At 36.5% G+C, this 21,399-nt stretch overlaps 1 protein-coding gene across 1 annotated transcript in view; it reads right to left on the bottom strand.

Annotated features, from left to right (window-relative positions):
* Positions 1 to 20,533: 20,533 nt before the first annotated feature.
* The window catches only part of LOC113049211 (probable global transcription activator SNF2L2), a 48,726-nt gene continuing 47,860 nt past the window's right edge, over positions 20,534 to 21,399 (bottom strand). Inside the window, 1 exon segment of the mRNA XM_074559828.1 lies at positions 20,534 to 20,849. Coding sequence (XP_074415929.1) covers positions 20,814 to 20,849 — 36 coding nt within the window. The 3' untranslated portion in view covers positions 20,534 to 20,813.

Raw genomic sequence — 21,399 nt, 5'->3', positions numbered from 1 at the left:
TGATAATGTCTATAATTATATATTTACATACATTGTTATGATGCTATAATGCAAAGCAAAATGCTAACACATTAAAGTTATCATGTCATGCACTTGTGCAATGTGTTTTAATGTGGGATTAAAACATTTTTTAGATTTGCACTTTAGTTTTATATGTTCAGTTTGAATCCACGTATTGTAATTTTTTTTTTTGATGGAGACAAGGAAGATTTTTTTTCACCAAGAGTGTTGTGCACTGATTTTATAATAAAACTATAGACCACCACCCCAGCTGGTATCACATAAGAATTTAGGATGCTTGACATGTATAGACAACTGATGAAGTCCCACTTTGTAAATCAGCTTGATCAGATGTGGCATCATAAGGTGAAAAGAGAAGATAGCAAAAGTAGACAGTACAATCAGAGAGAAATGTCTTCAGCTTCCTTTCTCTAATGATCTCAATACAGGTCACAAAATCAGCCAATTAGATCCAGCCTTGAATTAACTGTTCTTTTTACCCAATACCTCTTGATAAGCATATGGAGGAATTGCAGGGAAGAGAATAGGTGGAGAGGGCAGTTTAAACTACCATAACAAAATCTGAGTTGCTTGGGTAAGGATGCTTAAAGTAATTTCAGCTAATGCCAGTCAGTGACATTTACAGAAAACCTCTCTTCCGTTTTTAAAATCAAATGCTAAGTTTCTTAGCAGAGTGTAACAAAGGCCTGATTGCTGCTTAACCCATCACAAAAGGGCAAAAGATTGCATATAAGAAACGTTGTTCAGTCATGCTGATTGTGCTACAAATAAACTCTTCATATTTCTCAAATGCATCATTCAAGGTTTCCACTCTGAAGTGGTTACATAATAGTATAACAGTATAGCATTGCCCACATTTGCATAATAAAAATGTGAGAAGGCTAACTTTCTAAACGTATAGGACCAATTTGAAAAGTGTGAGTCGGGGGGAGGGGGCATTAAGGCCAGAGTCTATGAAAAGTCCTGATTATATCTTTGAGGAAAGAAATATATTATATTACTAAAAGTATGAAATGCAATATAAATGTAATTATTTTAAATAAATTTATTTATAAACACAGCACTTTTCACAATACGTAAAAAAATTTTGCCTGACAACCACCAGTGAGCAAGTAGATAAAGTATTAATCAATTTAAAGTTTATTTTGCACAAATCCATGGTGGTGATATATATATATATATATATATATATATATATATATATATATATATATATATATATATATATATATATATATATATATATATAGTCCTAAGTCCTAAGATAAGAACGCATTTTGGTTTCATGTTTTAGCACAACTTTGATGAGGGGTCTGATCTCCTTTCTAAATGTTTTTTTACAGATAGTAGCTACATGTGTAAAATGAAGAGATTTGAGTTGAATGAAAATGGGAAAGTGTCCATTGGGGCAGTTTCCCACTCAAACACATGGCACTTCAGCCACTTGCCGCAGACGAGACAGAAATGCTCTCCGACACCATCCCACCCTGTTGATGTTGGCATGAACATGTTGTCACGGAGCCTGAGACTCACAGCAAAGTCCAATATTTGAACTTTTCACTGCTAGTTTGGTGCATTATGGACAAGAGTGTCAGCTTTGTTAAAGAGTTCACAATCAGACAGAGAAATTTCTGTGGCAGACTTTGCCACAGACTAGCTCAGATGTGCCATTTGTTGTGAATGGAAGTGCAATTTTTATATATGTAGTGCAGAGCAAGAGCTGCCTGCTTAGGTTGTGCAATACACTAAACCTTTCACTGGGGTGAGATGTGGAATATGGGTTAGTAGATTTCAGGTCAACTTAATTCAGTTTTGCGTTTCTACCCAGAGCAGCAGGTCAATGTCAAATCATATATCTAAATATAAATAAATAAAACTTATCAATCCTGTAATTATAGTATGATTTGTGTTCATTCTTAAAACACACAAAGAACAATAACTGTAAATATACCTAATGATAACTTCATCAGCATCTACACCAACACAAAATTTCATTTCATTTATTATAAGTGGGATTTACAGTCCTCAATCTTCCAATTTAAAAGCTCACGGTCCTTAAACTTAAGTGGATTCTGATTGTCTGATTTCTTAATGGTTTTAGCATTCATAATAATAATAATAATGAAAAGGTTACTATGGGATCTTCTCGGTAAAGATACATTATGCATGAAAATGGTCATATTTAAATGTAAATTTTGGAGTATTGCATAATAAATGCTGGAGGGGAAATTAAATGTGGTTTATAATTGTGTATAAAAATGGTATGCTTGCTTGAGGTGGACATATGTTTTAATTGCTAAAAGACGTGCACATCAACTGTTATAGTAGCCTGTTTACCAAATACATTTCTGTGTTCGTTGCACACATTAATAAATTATACATAGCTAATGTTTTGTTTATCCTGTTTTTCTGTCCAAATGTTTATGATGTTTGATTTGTAAGTTCTCAAAGAGGTAATGTCATTAAAAATCTAAAATATTCAAATCGATTTGGGACATGCACAGAGACAGATGAGACCAAATGTGAGCCCTGCAGACTAATTTCAATGATTTAGATTCAAAACACTCTCTGTTACCAGACATTTAATAACAACCTGGCCAATGATGAAAAGATGTTTTGATCAATGACCAGAAAACCATGAGGAACACTTCTAACTCAAGCCATTAGACAAGGTGAGTGGAGGAGAAAGTGGGAAAAAAATCCATACTTACTGAACCTTTTCAGAATATCTAATTGTTTATTTCTTCAAAGTTGCAAAAACAGAAAAATACTGATTTTAGGTTAGTGTTGATAAGGAACCTCAAACCAACAAGATACTTTTATGATAACTGATTTAAAAAATAAATAAATCATTTTTATAGTCTCTGTCAAATACATGTGCAAGAATTCTCAACTGCATGCGACTATAAACTATTTAAATATGCACACTATTCAAATAATTAGTAAAACTACAAAGTCTAATTTTAAATTTGGTCAGTTACCAGTTTTCCTGTACAGCAAATTATTAATGAACACAGAAAATTATAATTAATTCCATCTCAAGTATGGACATTTTTAGGTTTTGTACGTTTTAATCCAAAAACTGTAAGTCTTGAACATGCATGTACACTAAAATCCATTACCAAAATATGTTGTGGGCAATAAAACTGATCTCCACTGTAGTTAAACAAAGCAATATATACAGTAGCTTCATAAGTAAGTCGTAACTCTGAAAACAAGGAAAAAAACTTGCACAGTAAACACACACCATATGTAACAGTTTAGAAGCACATGCGTATCAGCAGTTAACACAGAATGCTGACAAGTAAAAAGATGAGCTCATAACATCACCGCACAGCAAAATAAGTGACAATAAAATTCAGTAGCATAATTACAACCAGCAAACAGCAGACAATAAATATATATCAATAACCACGTAATTATTCCTGCTGCAAAGCCTGCTGGGAAACTCGCTCATCCAACATTGTTCAATAAGAAACTGTTTCTTCTGGGGACAACATCTGGTGGAATATTGTTATCTATATTTTTATATAGACTCCAAGTACATTTCTCAGTGTCTGTGACTCACAGCTGCTTATGCTGGATAAAATGCAATTTCCATTCTACAGCTGCCAGGCAAAAACCAATGATTCAACCTGAAGAGTCTCTACATCTCACACAGTAAATATCCTGCCTTTGCAGGCTGGCCTAAACACGAAGAAGCAAGGTGAGTGTCCCTCTCTCTCTAATCACAAACAGCTGCCAAGAGGATATAGCGATTACCTCCATACAATCATTGTTCTTTTACTGTAATTGATTTCGATTTCAAAAAAATATATATAAATAAACTATATTTTTATTGGGAAATTAAATTTTTATTAAGACTTTGTCTTTTTTCTCAGCTGGAGATGGTGTAACAGCTTTGTAAATGAAACGCTTCTAATGAACACAGAGGTACATTATTGTTCAACCCACATTTCCCCAGACATTGTCACCTGCCTCATATCTCAGAGAGCACATTGACATTTTTCATATGATAAACTCCCTCAGAACAACCGTCATAACCATTGCAGTAAAACAGGGCAGCTCACAAATTCCAATTGTGCTCCAGTGCATTGAGGATAATGATCACTTAAAATCCAACCCACCAATTTGTCTTCATTCAGTAATTTGTTTTCCCCAGTGAAATATCCACCAAATATCTGAACACACTAGCAATCTCAAAGAGTCTGACCATTTTCATATCTTATGCAAAAGCACACCATTAATCACAGATGAAAATCTTTCATTGTGAGATGGTTTGGAAAAGCAATTCCCTGGAGCATCCTGCTGGAGACTTTCTCTCACTCAAGAGTAATTTAATAGACTGCAAAGCATGGACAGGTAGTGATAATGTTCAGTAGAATTCAATGCCACATTACTGGTATATTTGACTATAATGTTTGTAGCGAATGTGCGATCTGAGTGTTTTTGGGACTGTGCCACCATCACAACAAACCTATGTTTGACTTGAATCTCTAAAACACATTTTCCCAAAGGGATTCTTGAATTTGAGTGGCAAAAAAGACAGTTGCATTTATGAGACAATACATTTCTAGATTTTAAGAAAGAAAAAGCACGCCGAAGGAAAAATGCATGACTGCTTTCTGCCAGTCTCATGTACCTCATTTTTACACATTCATTATATAGCCATGTACACAAAAGACGATTGAAAATTTTCCTTTTAGCAATGAATTCCAATTTGTTCACACACGTTGATGATCATGTTTGCTTTTAATCAACATGTAGTGTTTACAGAGCATAATTGTCATTAATAAGGTGATTTTTAAAACACACATTGGTGTGAAATTTGTACCACAATTTCATGTGCAAAAAATGTCCATTGGCAATGCCAATGGTGTAGCCACAGATAAAGCTGAATTCGAAGTTTACTGCTGGTCAACACAGCGAATAGACTCGGCCGTTTTGAACCGATGGAAAATCTTTGTTGGAAAATGTATCACCAAAGTGCAAAATTTCTGAGCGCCTGGATTCCTATTGAAATAACTGGATTTTGTCCTCAAAATTTCACCAAACAATAGTTATGTTAATGCACTGGTGAAGAAAACCTATGCCTGGGAAAGGAGTAATTTACTCACAGATAGAGTACAGGACGGATCCGTAGTGACGCAGAATGCGCTTTTCATTTCACTGTGCTGCTTTTGTTCTTAGCCATGAATTTGTTTGGTCTATTTACTTATGCACTAGATGGATGTACTGTATTTAAATGTGGCACTGTGTTTTGCTGAGCTTCATGATCACTATGTTAAAACACATTTTCAACTTAAAGAAGAGCTGAATTTAGAAAAGCATCTAAGCAAACTCTTACTACAGTAAGTGCATATTATTTAAATTTTGTCAAGTTTATCTTTTGACAAGCAGGTTGTCAATGTCAGGTTTAAAGTATTGGACCAATTAAAAAGAAGCCAGGGGTGGGGCAAACATGGCATTGTTGATTTGTATGTGCACCAATAAACAGATTATTTCCAATACGTTTACATGGTCAACAATATTCTGATTTTAACATGATTAAGATGATGTACACCATGTAAAGAGATTTTTGATTATATTAATAAACACAATAATAATAAATACAAACACAAAACAAAAATTTACTTTATTTACTTTATTGGCGCACATTGCTAGTCTTGATGTGAACAATTAATCCGTGCAAGGTAATCTGAACAGTACACTCTGGAATGGAGACAGAAAGGAGGAGCTCAAAAATAAAACCACGGCCTCTATTCTTTATCCCGTTTCAGATGGAAATATGTCGGCAGCAACTTCCGGTTCATGCAGACTTTAAGACATGGAGTATTCCTATTTTCTTCGCATTGTTGACTATGTTTACATGGCATCAGTAATCCAATTATTAACCTTATTCTGAATAAGACAAAATTATGTTTAAGGTGTTTACATGAGTTGCTTTTAAAATGTTCCCATTTTACATGTTAGAGTACATAGATCGCCATTAATGGCACACCTCATTACATCCCCACGCGACGCCATCTCCATAATTCCTTCGTTATGATGACATATACAGTTTTGGATGTTTCATTTTCAGTTTTAAGAAAGCTTCAAGTGCAGTTAAAAGTTGACTTTAGTCAGATTAAGGTAATCAAAAATATCTGTGTACATGGTAGATTCTTAATCAGAGTATTTTCTCAATCGTGTTGTCATTCCAGATACAGCTCTTTCGCTCACACCAACCTGCCAATTACACATAATTATAACGTACACACTGAAGTGCATTGTAGACATATACACACTTTAATCACATTGTTACATCATGTTGGAATTTTCGTCTCATTTTGCAACAGGACACACATGGCAATGGTCAACGGTTTGACGGCAAATAAAAGAGATTCAACACCGCTGTTGTCAGTATGCACATTTAAATAATTAATTGCACTTGAAGCTTTTTATAAAAAAATTAAACATGAAACACCCAAAGCTGTATGTTTATAGATTAATTTCTGGAGGGGACATCTGATGGCGTCATGTGGGGATGTAATGACATGTCATTAATCGATCTCTTTACTATCCCTTACAAAAAAAAAAAAAAAGTTTATTCAAGTGTGCTATTAGTATTCTTCTTTAAAACTAAAAATAGGAAAGTATGCTTTTAGTTTACGTTCACTTTTTTGGCTTTATGTACTCCTCAGTAATATATTTAAAATTGCATTTAAGTATATTTTACTTATACTTACAAAAAGTCAAAATATATTTGAACTATACTCCTAAAGGTGGAGGGCGCTAGTACACATATTCTGGACAGAATTTCCAAAAAAAAAAAAAACACACACACACAAGTGAAGAAGAAAAAAGAAACACCAGATACTAACACATGTAATCTAACATGATCATCTGACATTAAACAACATAAAAACTGTAATGTTATGGAATAAAATGTAGACTGATGAAGAGGTAATAAATATAGTCAAGCTTTGAGGTGTTGATCCACATCTACGTTTTGATTATCATTCTGAATCCAATTCATAGTCTTTTTTCAGCTTTTTGTTCCAAAATGTTATTTATTTATTTTTTATGAAACTTACCCACATTAAAGTGTTTAAAAAAGAATACATGAAGCTAGAATAAAATGTGTTTGTTTACAAGCCCTGTCCTTTCTTTGGATGTTTTGTATGTTCAGATATTCATTTAACAAAATATATACAAATTACAACCTACATAGGAACATAGTAGTATACTTAAAGTATCATGTAAAGCTCACTTAAAGAAAACGAGTGTACTTGCAGTATGAAACTACTAAACTAGTAGTTTAATTAGATAAAGTACAAAGTATTTAATAATCTAACTATTAACTATCAGTATACCTGTAAGTTCACTTTTAGTAAAGTTGCAGTACAAAGTACAAACATTGAGGTAAACTAGTTGTGTACTCAAAGTTGGCTGCTGTTATACTTAAAGTATACTTAAAAGTATATTTTTATATACTAGAAAGTGGGCCAATATAGTCCCAATGATTATTGAAACACAGAACACTGATATTTGTATACTTGCTATATAAAGTATACTTAAAAATATACTTGAACTTTACTTAAGTATACTTAATAAAATAAACTTGTAGTATACTACGTTTTGGTAAGGGTTAACATGTAAAATGAGAACATGAATGGAATGTTCTAAAAGCAACTTATGAAAAGACCTTATGTGTAATAATATTGTCTTATTAAGAATACAATAAAATAATTAAATATTTTTTAAACGTAGTCAGAGTAAGGATTTAATCACAGCAAGATATTTCATGGCACATGCAAACCACTCACTTTTACATTATATACAATTAAAATTATTCTGATTATGATGAACTTTGGAAATATTTTAAAATAAAACATAAAGTTATTTTGTTATTCATGTTGTGTGATTAGAAAGAATGTATTGTAAAGAACTGGCCATCCATTGCGGTATTCCCTACAGCCCAAAACACTGGGATAGACTTCTGCATCCCTAGGACCCTACAAAAGAGAAGTAGTTTGAAAAATGAATGGATAATGGAAAAATAATAATCTGTTCTTCAGATCCTTCTGTTCTTCAATTTTAAAATACTTTGTGTGTTCAGCGAATTCTTTAAAAAAAAAAAAAAAATTAAACAAGATAGTGAAACCATAAAAAGAAAGAAAGCAAAAGAGAGGAGAAAATTTGAACAAGAACAACACAAATGGCAGACAAAAAGAGAGAATGAAAGGGAAGAGTGCAGACCTCACTTATTCCCTCAACCTCCATACAATAAAACCACCTGCTGGGACTGTTGCTTTTAATCCGCCCCCTCTTTCAGACTTAAATTCCTCTGGAACACATCAAGCAGAGGGCAGACTCCTGCAGTGGCACCCCTCCGCATGCCATACTTCAACATTACCCAAAGTGAACTCACATCCCAGGGTCTTCCAGCACTGTCGGCAGCCAGCCATGTCAGCACAGCTGCTTCAAAGAAGAACACACACTAACTTCAGCTTAAATTCACTTTCTATATATACACTTAAGACACACTTAGAAATGTCTTAATCATACTGCATTAGACAAAAATAGGGTACAAAGTATTCAAAATTAAACTAATATTATTTGGATACTTTCTGGTTTTCAAACATTAGTGGAACATGTTCTTTTGCAGTGTGATCAACTACTACTACAACTAACATGATCATTTGAAATAATACCACAGCATTCTGACATTTCAACTGCTAAGCTGGTAAAGCATGCCCTTAAAAAAATCAGCCATGATTTTATTATAGTAAAAGTGTAGTAACCATGTTTTTTTTTTTTTGCTACATTGATAACCATTTGTAAAACCATAGTTTTACAATAGATACCATGGTTAAACTAACAGGAACATGGTTAATTTGTGGTTAACATGGATTAACTATAGGGAAAATGGATTTTGGGTTTTATTTGTGGTAAAACCATGGTTAATTTTCGTAAGGGCAGTGCTACCAATGCCATGTTCATAGGTTCAAAGTGTTCCCGCTTGTTGTGACGTATTGAATACAGTTACAAGTTATAATAATATCTCAACAGCTGTTTATGAGCACCATTGATTCATACCTTTAAGCTAAACTTTTAAAAACTCATGCTACACTTCTCCAGGCTCACAGTGTTTTTGACACCACTATTTTAAAGATCCAGAAAAGATGAATCACTGCCTGGCCAACTGAGATTTTGGTATGGAAATAAAGGATAAAATCATGATTTTTCAGTTATACTATAGCCTACAGCATGTATGTTGTTTGCTTTTAAGATTAAGCATTTGGGACCAGAAAAAATTGTCTGTTATATGTAGGGATGGGTGATATGGAGAAAGAAATATATAATTTATTTTTTTCAGTTCATTACAGTTACAGTTCATTTTAATAACGCATTTGTTACTGAAGATCAGCGCAGACAAAGGCTGCAGACAGCACACCTTGTTTGTCATCTTTATTTTATAAATGCACAAAATTTTGTTGTTATTATATCTGTATACAAAAAAGGTAGACCCTTTACAGATTTGATTGATGTATTGCTCTTATCTGTCCGATCAAAACTGAAAGTGTAATTTCTTTTCAGGTAATCAGGAGAAAATGTCTCATAACGCGTATACATGTTAATCAATTCCAAAGGGTTAATACAGCTTTGGGACAATGTGACAGTGAGTAAATAATGACAGAAATGAAATTTTAGGGTGATCTATACCTTGACAGTAATGACAGTAGGCTGCATGTTTAATTCGCTTGTTAAGTCTGACGTCACGTAGCAGCGCTTCCGTGTCCAAACGCTCTATCAGTTACCACGAGAAAACAACAAAAGGTGCTAATATAAACTCACAATGTGATAGAATACTAGCGAAAAAGTTATAATCTTAACCTTTAACTCCATACTGAAGTCCCAGATAGCCAGACAATGAAAATATAAATATAAAAAAATATATACAAATTATTTGTGTTTGGGACGCTGTGAGCACGGAGACTGTAGTGTATACAGGCATGTACTGGCCATTGGGACTACCGGGAGATTCCCGGTGGGCCGCGGTCTGGTTGGGCCGGTGCGTTATGTATTTTGTTTTTAAATCATTATTTATCGCAAATATATTCGTAAGTATATTTTTGTACAGTCCAATTCCGGCCTTACGTGTCTCTTTCATGAAGCCGCAAGATGCTTTTTTTTTTTTTACGTTAGTCACAATAATTTATTTAAAACATTACAAAAAGCAGTATAAAGAACAGATAAAACGACGCGTGCGCATGATGCTGATGCGAGCTGCGAGACGTGACGTGTTCACTGCTCATTGGCCAATCAGAATCAAGTTATAGCCTTGAAAAGCGGCCCATTACAACTGCGACGAAATTCAATATGTTAAATAATAAAATATCTAGGCGTAAATGAGGGGCCGAAGGTTGAGAGAGAGAAAACGACAAGCACTTGAGGCAGATGCCACCAAATGTGTCAAGATAAATAAATTATTTGCTGGAAGGCAAAAGACTTAAGTGAAGACGTCCGCAGGGAGGGACTTGACTGCTGAGGTGAGACAGAAATGTAATGATACACAGAGGCTACTGCATTGTTTTGTTTCAAAAAGTTAGGATATTCCAGCTGTAATATGCCACCACTCACTGATCTATATAAATTGCATTTAAAATTCTCAGCTCTCAAGTTCTGTCTATTTTATTACAAAATTCAGACAATACCGTTTTGGCGTCAGAGAATGTGTCGTGACAGATCGCTTTAGCGCCTCAATTCAAGTAAACCGATCATCTGTTACTTTCTGTTTAAAGATACAGTACAACTTACAGAAATTTATATATGCCTCAGAAATAATATCGATCAATTATCAGTCAAAACAGCAGGAGAACAATTATTTCACAGAATGTTACATTTACCTCAAGAAAGCCCTTTAAAGACCATAGCAGGTTAGTTGAGATTGAAAAATAGCCATAAGAAAGGAGTATTTTGCTAAATATGTGCACTACAGTACATACTTATTATATTTTCACCTGAAGTATTTTACATTTGATTATGCAATATCTGTACCTGAAAACGGTGCTATTTCTGATAATTTTTTTAACATTTTTATTACTGACTGTTCACTTGTCTTCATTAATGTTTGAACTTAATAGTTAGTGTTTATTGTGGTATTGAAATTACAATTGTGAAATGAGATTGCAGATTATTTACAAAGAAAACAATAGCAATTTTATTTTTATCTTTGTTTATGTATTTATTTTTTGGCAGGGCAAGAAAAGTTCTGAACCCTAGCATTGAGCTCTGCATTTGAATAAAGTGACGTGACACATACAGCCAAGTATGGTGACCCACACTCAGAATTCGTGCTCTGCATTTAACTCATCCGAAGTGTACACACACACAGAGCACTGAACACACACACACACACACACTGTGAACACACACCCGGAGCAGTGGGCAGCCATTTATGCTGCAGCTTTTTAAAGGCCTTTGATTATGTATGAAAAATTTAAAATAAATCACTACACAACGTTCTTTGTCTTAATTACTCTTTTATTTTATTGTAGATCAGTGGTCTTTATAAATAATGCTTACTATAGTTCAGTGGTCTTAATACTAGCCTACTATAAGCAGCCAACAGGTCAGAGGTAATTTGTGTGAATTAATATAAAAAAAAAAGTGTTATGTTGCAGCACATGAAATATAGTTACAGCAGAAAATGTGTACCCTAAGCATTAATATTTCTATTAGAATAATAAGAAGCACATAAAATAAGACCTTTAGATATTTAAAATAAAGCCTGATAAAATAATTTACATTTTCTTTGTTTATTATTTTAATAGTTTTTTCTTGGTTTTGATATTAATACATTCTAATCAGTAATTTTACCTCCAGATTAATGTATGTATAGACATGTAGTATGCGTGTGTGTGTGTGTGTGTGTGTGCGCGCGCGCGCATGTTTACATGCATGGTGGGCCGGTCTGGATGAAGTCCAGGGCTGATTTTTTTGTCCCAGTCCAGCCCTGAGTGTATACAGTAAGTTTGAAAGCGTTTAGCTTAAATGATTAATATGAATAAACAGTGCTCATAAACGGCTGCTGAGGTAGTATTTTCAAGTGAAGCGAGTTGAGGCTTGGACCCGGAAGCAGCGCTTCTTACGTCATCACTTAACAACCGAATAGGCATACTGTCCCTTTAAAGCCTGTATGCATCTAATGTATAGGCATGTATAATTTTTTCTCTCATCTGTTTACTTTCATTTTAAACATAAAACATGAGTCTACATGTAAACCTTTAGCATTCTGACAGTATTAGTGCAAAAGATAACTTAGTTCAATAATCAAGCTTTAACGAGCACACTTCGGGTGTATATGACACTCAGAAAAAGCAAAGGGCAGACCAGCGCGTGAATGAAACATTTAAAAGCACATGCAAATAATGAGAGAGTAACTCTACCACTGAGAAAACACTGCTGTGAATGCATGCAGCATTGTACAGTATATGATGGAGGCGCCAGAACTGCAGCTGATAGAATGTGCGTGTAGCACTATACTACAATGTTTCTTCAAAAGAAGATCGTGGAGAGATTTTTATCGTCCACGATCAAAAATCATCATATCGCATACCCCTAGTTATATACACGTGTATTTCCCTTTCAGTCAGACACTCTCGATGTCACTTTGATTGTAAACTAAACGAGCCAGTGCATACTGGCATGTGATTATTGCATCCAGCTGCCACTGATCACAGCGTGAGTTTAAGCAGGCAATCGGTGCAGCACATAATCAGCTTTTCACTACGGGGCCAAGCAGTGTTATCATTCTGCTCTGTCAAGCTGCGTGTGTTGAACGAGTCAGCTCTCTCAAAGGAGCTTCTCTAAGCGGGTGTCACGGCATGACAGCGGGTTGGTCGACCTTTGTTGAGTGGGTGCAAACTACAGGCTGCACTAGCCCCTGTAGTGTTGCAGCGGCCACCTCCCCTGTGTGCTTCAGTACAACTTAAAGAGCAATCATAAAAGAGCATTCATGGGTGAACATCTTTTTAAAGATGTCATTTCACCCAAGCATTTCTGGATTCAGTCATTACCTGGCACCGGGTAATGGTCATGATCACTGCCTCACGTGTCTGGACATAAAGCACGCTGAAGTGGTGTTTGTGGATGAGTCATGTTCCCATTGTTGGAAGATGACCATCTCGGAGTTGTGGACCAGGATCCACTACCTCAAAATGGGTGGAGTTCCGTTGCCTCTGCCACAATCTAGTTCTCTTCCTGGCGGAAGTCAGGGGAGCACTACTTCTGGCAGTAGCTCAGGCGGTTTGATGATAGACGGCAAACCCTCTAAGGAACCAACCTCAAAGGGACCGCCACTCGTCTTCTCGCAGCCAGCTGTGCTCCCTTAGGAACGCACTGGGTGATCCACAAAGAGCGTACCAGTCATATCCTTTGGGGCTCCTCGTGATGACCGGATCGATCGATGTATAGGAGGGCAAGTCTGAGCTCTCTGTGGAGGTAGATTTGGCTGTGCTCTTGCCCTTCAGGATGGGAGCAAGACGGATCTGGAGATGATGGCTATGCTTTCATGGGCTGCCAAGAGGGTAGGGCTCGAGTAGAAAACTCCACCGCATCCCGAGCCCTCGAGGTTTGGTTTATCAGGGTGGTCCGCACTAGTTCTCAGCGCCCCACTCTGGTGCCATTCAACCTGGAAATGCATGAGGAGCTCACTAGGTCATGGATGGCACCTTTTACTGCCAGAAACCGGCCTAGCAGTTCCTCCCCCCTCACCACCCGTGACGGTGGATCAGCCAAGCGGTATACGGGGACCCCCACCCGGTGGCACGGTCGGTTGTGATTCAGATGTGTCCTTGTACTGTTTCCACCTGGCGGGGCAAACCGTCCCTTCCTTCCCGAGCCTGTAAGCACTCGTCTGGTCTGACAAAAATAAAAAAATAACTTTTATAAATATTTTATACTTCTGAAAAAAAATTATTCAACAATTCTTCTCCCCGAGTAAACATCTTGCGCCATTTTGGAGAGCACCACAAAGTATATGCACACTTTCCCCAGAATTTAGCGAATTCATGTATTCAGACATTAACTCAGGGAGAAGAATTGTTGAATAATATTTTTTTTTTTTTCACACAAAAATCATTCTCTTAGCTTTGCAAAACTGAAATTGAACCACTGATGCCACATGAACTAGTTTATCCTTACAACATTTATGTGGTGTTGCTGTCTATGTTACAATAAGAGAAAATTTCTTAATTCGTGTTCTGGAGATGAACTAAGGTCTTATGGGTTTGGAAAGGCAACAGGGTGAGTAATTAATGACAGAATTAAATTTTTTGGGTGAACTAACCCTTTAAGTCAAACAATGCCAGAGTTTGTTTGGATGCAGACTGATAATCCCTAAAAAATGGTTCTAATCTTGGTCTGCTTGTTTGGTCCACATCAAGGTTCAGGTTTAATTTTTAAATCTTGAGAATAGGAAATCTTGCGTCATGGTTAAGAGCGGACGTAAGCATGTGGACGGTGTGTACGGCTTGACTTCAGACAGAGTAGACCTGAACGCACGGCTCATAGTTGATATGCAATCCTCATGAGTGCTCCAAATAAGCCACTTCAAACATGCCTTTGTACGGCAGCCTGTGAAATAAGATGCGATTGTTTAGCCAGCATCTCATATTCTATTCTGGTACAGATGCATCTGAATAAAGCACTTTTCTACTGGTTTCAGACACATGGGAGATGAAAAAGGCAGTAGATTTTGGCTCCCTTAGTGTGGTTTTATCTCATTCAAATGTACGAATGTTCCTGCAGGACTGATTTTGAGTTTTCTTTACTCTGTTCTTTTTGATTTTTTAAGCACTCTCCATTTGAGATGATACTGAGCCAAGCTATTGCTATCCAAGAGAACTTTATATAAGCAAATCAGATATACCGTACCAGAGCCAAATAAGGCATTATCATTTAATAAATTACACTATAGATTTCTCTATAAAGCACCTTTTAATCTCGAGTTTGCCTTAAAGGGGTCATATGATGCGATTTAAATTTTTTCTTTCACGTTGGAGTGTTACAAGTTCTTGGTGCATAAAGAAGAGCTTTAAAGTTGCAAAGAATAAAGTCTCAAATCCAAAGAGATATTCTTTATAAAATTAAGACTTGTCCACGGCCTTCTAAAACGGCTCGATTAAACACGCCCCAACATCTCCATGTCATGATGCGGGAAGATTTGCATAATGGTGCCCAAATGTTCATGCAAAGAAAGAAGGAGTACCTTTTATTCTCACTATGTTGTTAAGATGCTATATTTCATTGTGAAAGCAAAACTACTTTGTTTGGCCTTCCAAAAGAGGAATGCCTAGAGTTGATCCGTGCTGGTCACTGAGGAAAAATATCAGCTTTGCGCTGTGGATCACCATATCTGCTTTCACCATGGACAAAGTCCAGCCCGGGGTCGTCACATGTGGTTGCCGCAAGCCCCAGCTACTTCTTCGACGAATCTGCTGGCAATTACTAACTCTAGGTCCCGGCCGTTCCTCACTCTAGCTCCCGGTCGTTCCTCACTCTAGCTCCCGGTCGTTCCTCACTCTAGCAGCCTGCCATTCCTAACTTCCTCACTCTTTGCAAGGACAGTCTGGTGCTTCTGACTCAGTCTGTAAGTACGTTTTTTTTATATTTTTTGCCACTGATGATTCAAACGTGAGATTTGAGCAGTGTAAAGTAGTGCCTGTTTTTCTTCGATCACAAATGCAGAAATGGTTTTATGTTTACGCAGCGGAATTCGTAATGCGTACAAGACCATATACGTCATCATAATCAGTAATTAATATATGTCCCCACTGGATGCAACAAATGCCTCATCTGTAATGGGTTTTATTGACCTGTCGTGCCAGTGTTCTGACCGGGACAAGCATCACATTATGGTGAGGGGCATTTCCGTCACATGCCTGAGGCATTCGGCCAATCACAACGCAATGGTTAGCTGGCCAATCAAAGCACATCTTGATTTTTTTTAACTAAAAAATGTGATTCAGAAAGGCAGGTCATGGAGGAGAAACAATAATGCACATTATGTGGAAAATAATGTGTTTTTAAAACGCATATACCCATTTCATTACACCAAATACACAAAATAATGTTCTTTTTAGCATCATATAATTTAGCAACATTCATATGACCCCTTTAATATGCCTTTAGTTTAAAAGTTGAATAAGCTAATTCAATTCAAGTGCTGCATTTTATGAATGTACCACAGAAATTTTCGCTGACCACGTCTTTGATCTTGGTCCCCAAAGGTGGAAATACTTTAGTCAGGTTACATAAATGCTGGCTCAGCGGTCAGATTATGGTGAAGCTGATATATACGGTAAGTTTTAATTCATTTCAACAGTAGGGGATGGCTTCCTCAGTCATGCAGTTAACCGATCACGAACTCTGGAATGCCAGAGGGATCAATGCTTTCTCTCCGAGTCCTTTTAAGTGATGCATTTTAGGGTATTCATAGGCCCGAGAACTTAAAAATGTGATATAAAGCATGATTAGCAGCATAACTTCGAATAATAGGGAGCACCTGGTCCTTTTATTCAGTCATACATGAATAATTTCAATGCACTTCTGAGAGAGATTGTTTGAGAAGCGGCCTTAGTTATCACCACATCAGGAACTCGGATGATCGGAAAAGAACTCACAAAGGCTACAGAGGAATGGCAGGGATTGCACTTGCACCTGACTATTTCAAGCTGACATCACTGACACAGAGACAAGGATTACCATCCAATTTATCTCTTTCTTCTGAGGCTTACCGCTATCTAAACACCTTGCCACTTCAAAGTGCAAGACAAACAGGGCAGAAATGGACTGTGTACTCTCGGAGAGAATACGCTTAGCAGAAGTCCAATTAAATGGCTGAAGCGCTGAAAGAAAAGGTGTTTTTGATCTCTGAAGGGAAAAAAAGAACCTCCAAAGGACCTCTGCACTGCCTCTCAGTGCTCATATGAGGTAGGACACTTAAAATGGGATTGTGTTATTTCTGGTGGGTAAGTGGGCTGAACAATGTACAACTGACCAGATGTGAGTTCTTCAAGTCAGTGCAATACTGTAAATCACACATAAATGTGCTGAACTATAGGAGTAATGACAACCTTACAGCCAAGTATCTCGTCAAACTTCTGGCTGTCAAGAACCCTGAAAAATGATGGCCTCTTTGTACGGGACCCCTTCCTGGGACATTAAGGCAGCTACATTACCATTTAAAAGTCTGGTTAAAAAAATAAAAAATACTCCAGTGTCACATGATCTCATACAAAATTCTACTCAAAAAAACATTTCATCTTATGCTTAAGGTTGAAAACACTTTTTTTTCCTGAATGGAAAGCTTAGAATAGCTTAAAAGAATGGCATTTATTTGAAATAGAAATCTTTTGTAATTTAATAAATGTCTTTACTCTCCCTTTTAATCAATGTATTGTGTGCTTTTTGGTGGTTGTGTATAAAACTCATTTTTACTGTATCAAAAATATAAATTGTGAAATAAAGGCTACATTCTGAAAAAGTAAATATTTTAAATTAAGCATAATTAATATCCTATGACATAAAACAGATCAGTTCCCCCTTGACAGCAGTTTGAAAAGGCCTGACTTACTGTATATGTTAAAGTTCTGCTTGTGTGTGGGTAAATGAAGAGCCCTTGAGCAAGGTTGGTTTTCTGCTTGGGGACTGTTCCTATAATATTTTAGTGGCTTGAGGTAAACAGTTCCTGACAAGTAATTATCTCAAACGAATATTAGGGATATTAAGCTTCCATTTTAATAAAGCAGATGAAGCCATATACACCTAAACCGTAAGAGGGATATTCTAAATGTTCCTAGCACTTAATGACTGGTACACAAGGATTGATTTCACATGGCTATTAGAAGAGGAGCACGAGGACAATCAGCATGATGTTACATTAAAAAAAGAAACAGACCAACAAGTGAAGGTTAATCCTTGGCAATGTTTACTCAGGGCTATGAGCTACAACCACAAAGACAGTGTGCAAGGAGAATAAAGATGATGACACTTTAGAGGAGTTACCAAGTACAAGCAAGTATAAAAATGATGTCAGAAATGACTGATGGCACACAGGAGAACAGATCAAAAAGATTTCTCATTGACAACATTCAATTAAAAAAAAAAAAAAAAAAAAAATATATATATATATATATATATATATATATATATATATATATATATATATATATATATATATTTCTTCCAATACGGTATAAGAGCAAAGACTCAAACAGCCCATTCCATAACACAGGATTTTTTTTTTTTTTTTTAATGAAAACAGAAAAATAACCACAGATGAAAAAAGGTGAGCTGGTTTATAGTCTGATATTGAAATACTGTGAGATGCTCTTAATAAAACTGTAAATAAAAAAAGAAAGTGGAGCAAATGACACTGCAACCAACAAATCTTCATTTGTCCTTGGAACAAGCAGACAAGTCAGACTATGAAGTATAAAAACCAATGAAAGAAAGTCATCTGTGAATATGATACAAAAGGCATGTCAAATTCATATTTCACATACCACTTAATCGGTGCAGGGCTGATCAGCGCACTCACATTCATAATCTCTGCTGGCTTCTGTGCTGCATGCAATACAATATAGATGTTGCTATAATATATGATCTAATCTAGACATCACAAAATGCTTGTGTAATGAGGACCTCGATCGAAGTAACACTTGAATACTTTATGATATGCTTTGTAAATCTGAAACAAATGGTTTAACCAAGGGTTAGGTTAAGTTTAAAAAAGAATAGCTTATAAGCTATAAGCTCAGAATAGCTTATAAATGACATTCTTTGATGCAAATCAAACACATTTTGATTGTTTTTAAACATTGCATAAATGTAAATTATGTACAGTATTGTTCAAAATAATAGCAGTACAATGTGACTAACCAGAATAATCAAGGTTTTTAGTATATTTTTTATTGTTACGTGGCAAACAAGTTACCAGTAGGTTCAGTAGATTGTCAGAAAACAAACAAGACCCAGCATTCATGATATGCACGCTCTTAAGGCTGTGCAATTGGGCAATTAGTTGAAAGGGGTGTGTTCAAAAAAATAGCAGTGTCTACCTTTGACTGTACAAACTCAAAACTATTTTGTACAAACATTTTTTTTTCTGGGATTTAGCAATCCTGTGAATCACTAAACTAATATTTAGTTGTATGACCACAGTTTTTTAAAACTGCTTGACATCTGTGTGGCATGGAGTCAACCAACTTGTGGCACCTCTCAGCTGTTATTCCACTCCATGATTCTTTAACAACATTCCACAATTCATTCACATTTCTTGGTTTTGCTTCAGAAACAGCATTTTTGATATCACCCCACAAGTTCTCAATTGGATTAAGGTCTGGAGATTGGGCTGGCCACTCCATAACATTAATTTTGTTGGTTTGGAACCAAGACTTTGCCCGTTTACTAGTGTGTTTTGGGTCATTGTCTTGTTGAAACAACCATTTCAAGGGCATGTCCTCTTCAGCATAGGGCAACATGACCTCTTCAAGTATTTTAACATATGCAAACTGATCCATGATCCCTGGTATGCGATAAATAGGCCCAACACCATAGTAGGAGAAACATGCCCATATCATGATGCTTGCACCTCCATGCTTCACTGTCTTCACTGTGTACTGTGGCTTGAATTCAGAGTTTGGGGGTCGTCTCACAAACTGCCTGTGGCCCTTGGACCCAAAAAGAACAATTTTACTCTCATCAGTCCACAAAATGTTCCTCCATTTCTCTTTAGGCCAGTTGATGTGTTCTTTGGCAAATTGTAACCTCTTCTGCACATGCCTTTTTTTTAACAGAGGGACTTTGCGGGGGATTCTTGAAAATAGATTAGCTTCACACAGACGTCTTCTAACTGTCACAGTACTTACAGGTAACTCCAGACTGTCTTTGATCATCCTGGAGGTGATCATTGGCTGAGCCTTTGCCATTCTGGTTATTCTTCTATCCATTTTGATGGTTGTCTTCCGTTTTCTTCCACGTCTCTCTGGTTTTGCTCTCCATTTTAAGGCATTGGAGATCATTTTAGCTGAACAGCCTATCATTTTTTGCACCTCTTTATGGGTTTTCCCCTCTCTAATCAACTTTTTAATCAAAGTACGCTGTTCTTCTGAACAATGTCTTGAACGACCCATTTTCCTCAGCTTTCAAATGCATGTTTAACAAGTGTTGGCTTCATCCTTAAATAGGGGCCACCTGATTCACACCTGTTTCTTCACAAAATTGATGACCTCAGTGATTGAATGCCACACTGCTATTTTTTTGAACACACCCCTTTCAACTAATTCAACTAATTGCCCAATTGCACAGCCTTAAGAGCGTGCATATCATGAATGCTGGGTCTCATTTGTTTTCTGAGAATCTACTGAACCTACTGGTAACTTGTTTGCCACCTAGCAATAAAAAAATATACGAAAAACGTTGATTATTCTGGTTAGTCACATTGTACTGCTATTATTTTGAACAATACTGTACAAGCATACAGAAATCATCTCAAATTCCTCACTACACATAGGAAATTTCAGAATAACTGTAAGCTATTAAAGGTGCAAAAAACATCTTTCCTCACTGTGGATTACTCCTCAGTCAGCTGCATCCAAAACAGAATGGAAGTGTTTAAACATACAATAAAATAAATCAATCTTTTCGCAATCACAGAATAATTGAGCTGGTTGAGGAAAGTCAATAAAAGAAGCAAATAAACATGTGAAGGGAATGCTGATGATCGGCTCATCTCCTCCTCCTCACTCATCATCGCTGAGGCTCTTCTCTGACTGCTCCTGAAAACAAACACACGATGACATTACACACACATGCGGACCACAGATCGCCCCACGGCAGAGCTGCAGCGACCCGCGTCACCCCCACGCCACAGCTGACTGAACACTACTCAGCAGAGGCTCATTATTCGTGGACTGAGCTGGTTACTGAATGTGCCTCCTTATTTCTGGATAACGAGACAATCTCACACTGACTCATAGGCCTTGGTCACACAGTTCTGTCATATACACACTGACTTTTTATCAGGATTGATGTGCAGACATGAAGCAATCACACGACTGAAAGAAAGCACATGTGAAAGAGAGAGAAACAGACTTACGTTTTCCTCTTGAACTGCAGTGGGTGGAATAAAGACAGAGAAATTAAAGCTAAGTTTCAGTGCACAGTAAATCCTTTTTTTTTTTTTTATTATTCCCTCTGGGAAATGCATGACATCTCAAACACCTCTTAGAAGATTAAAGATAAGGACATGTGGCTAGGCATCTTTTAATCTGTTTATATAATTTTTAGAGGCTGTCTGTGGGATACATTTTGAGTGGAAGCACCTCT

This window comes from Carassius auratus, chromosome 30, assembly GCF_003368295.1.
Source record: "Carassius auratus strain Wakin chromosome 30, ASM336829v1, whole genome shotgun sequence".
In the NCBI taxonomy this organism is placed as follows: domain Eukaryota; kingdom Metazoa; phylum Chordata; class Actinopteri; order Cypriniformes; family Cyprinidae; genus Carassius; species Carassius auratus.
This window is presented reverse-complemented; position numbering and strand designations above follow the sequence as displayed.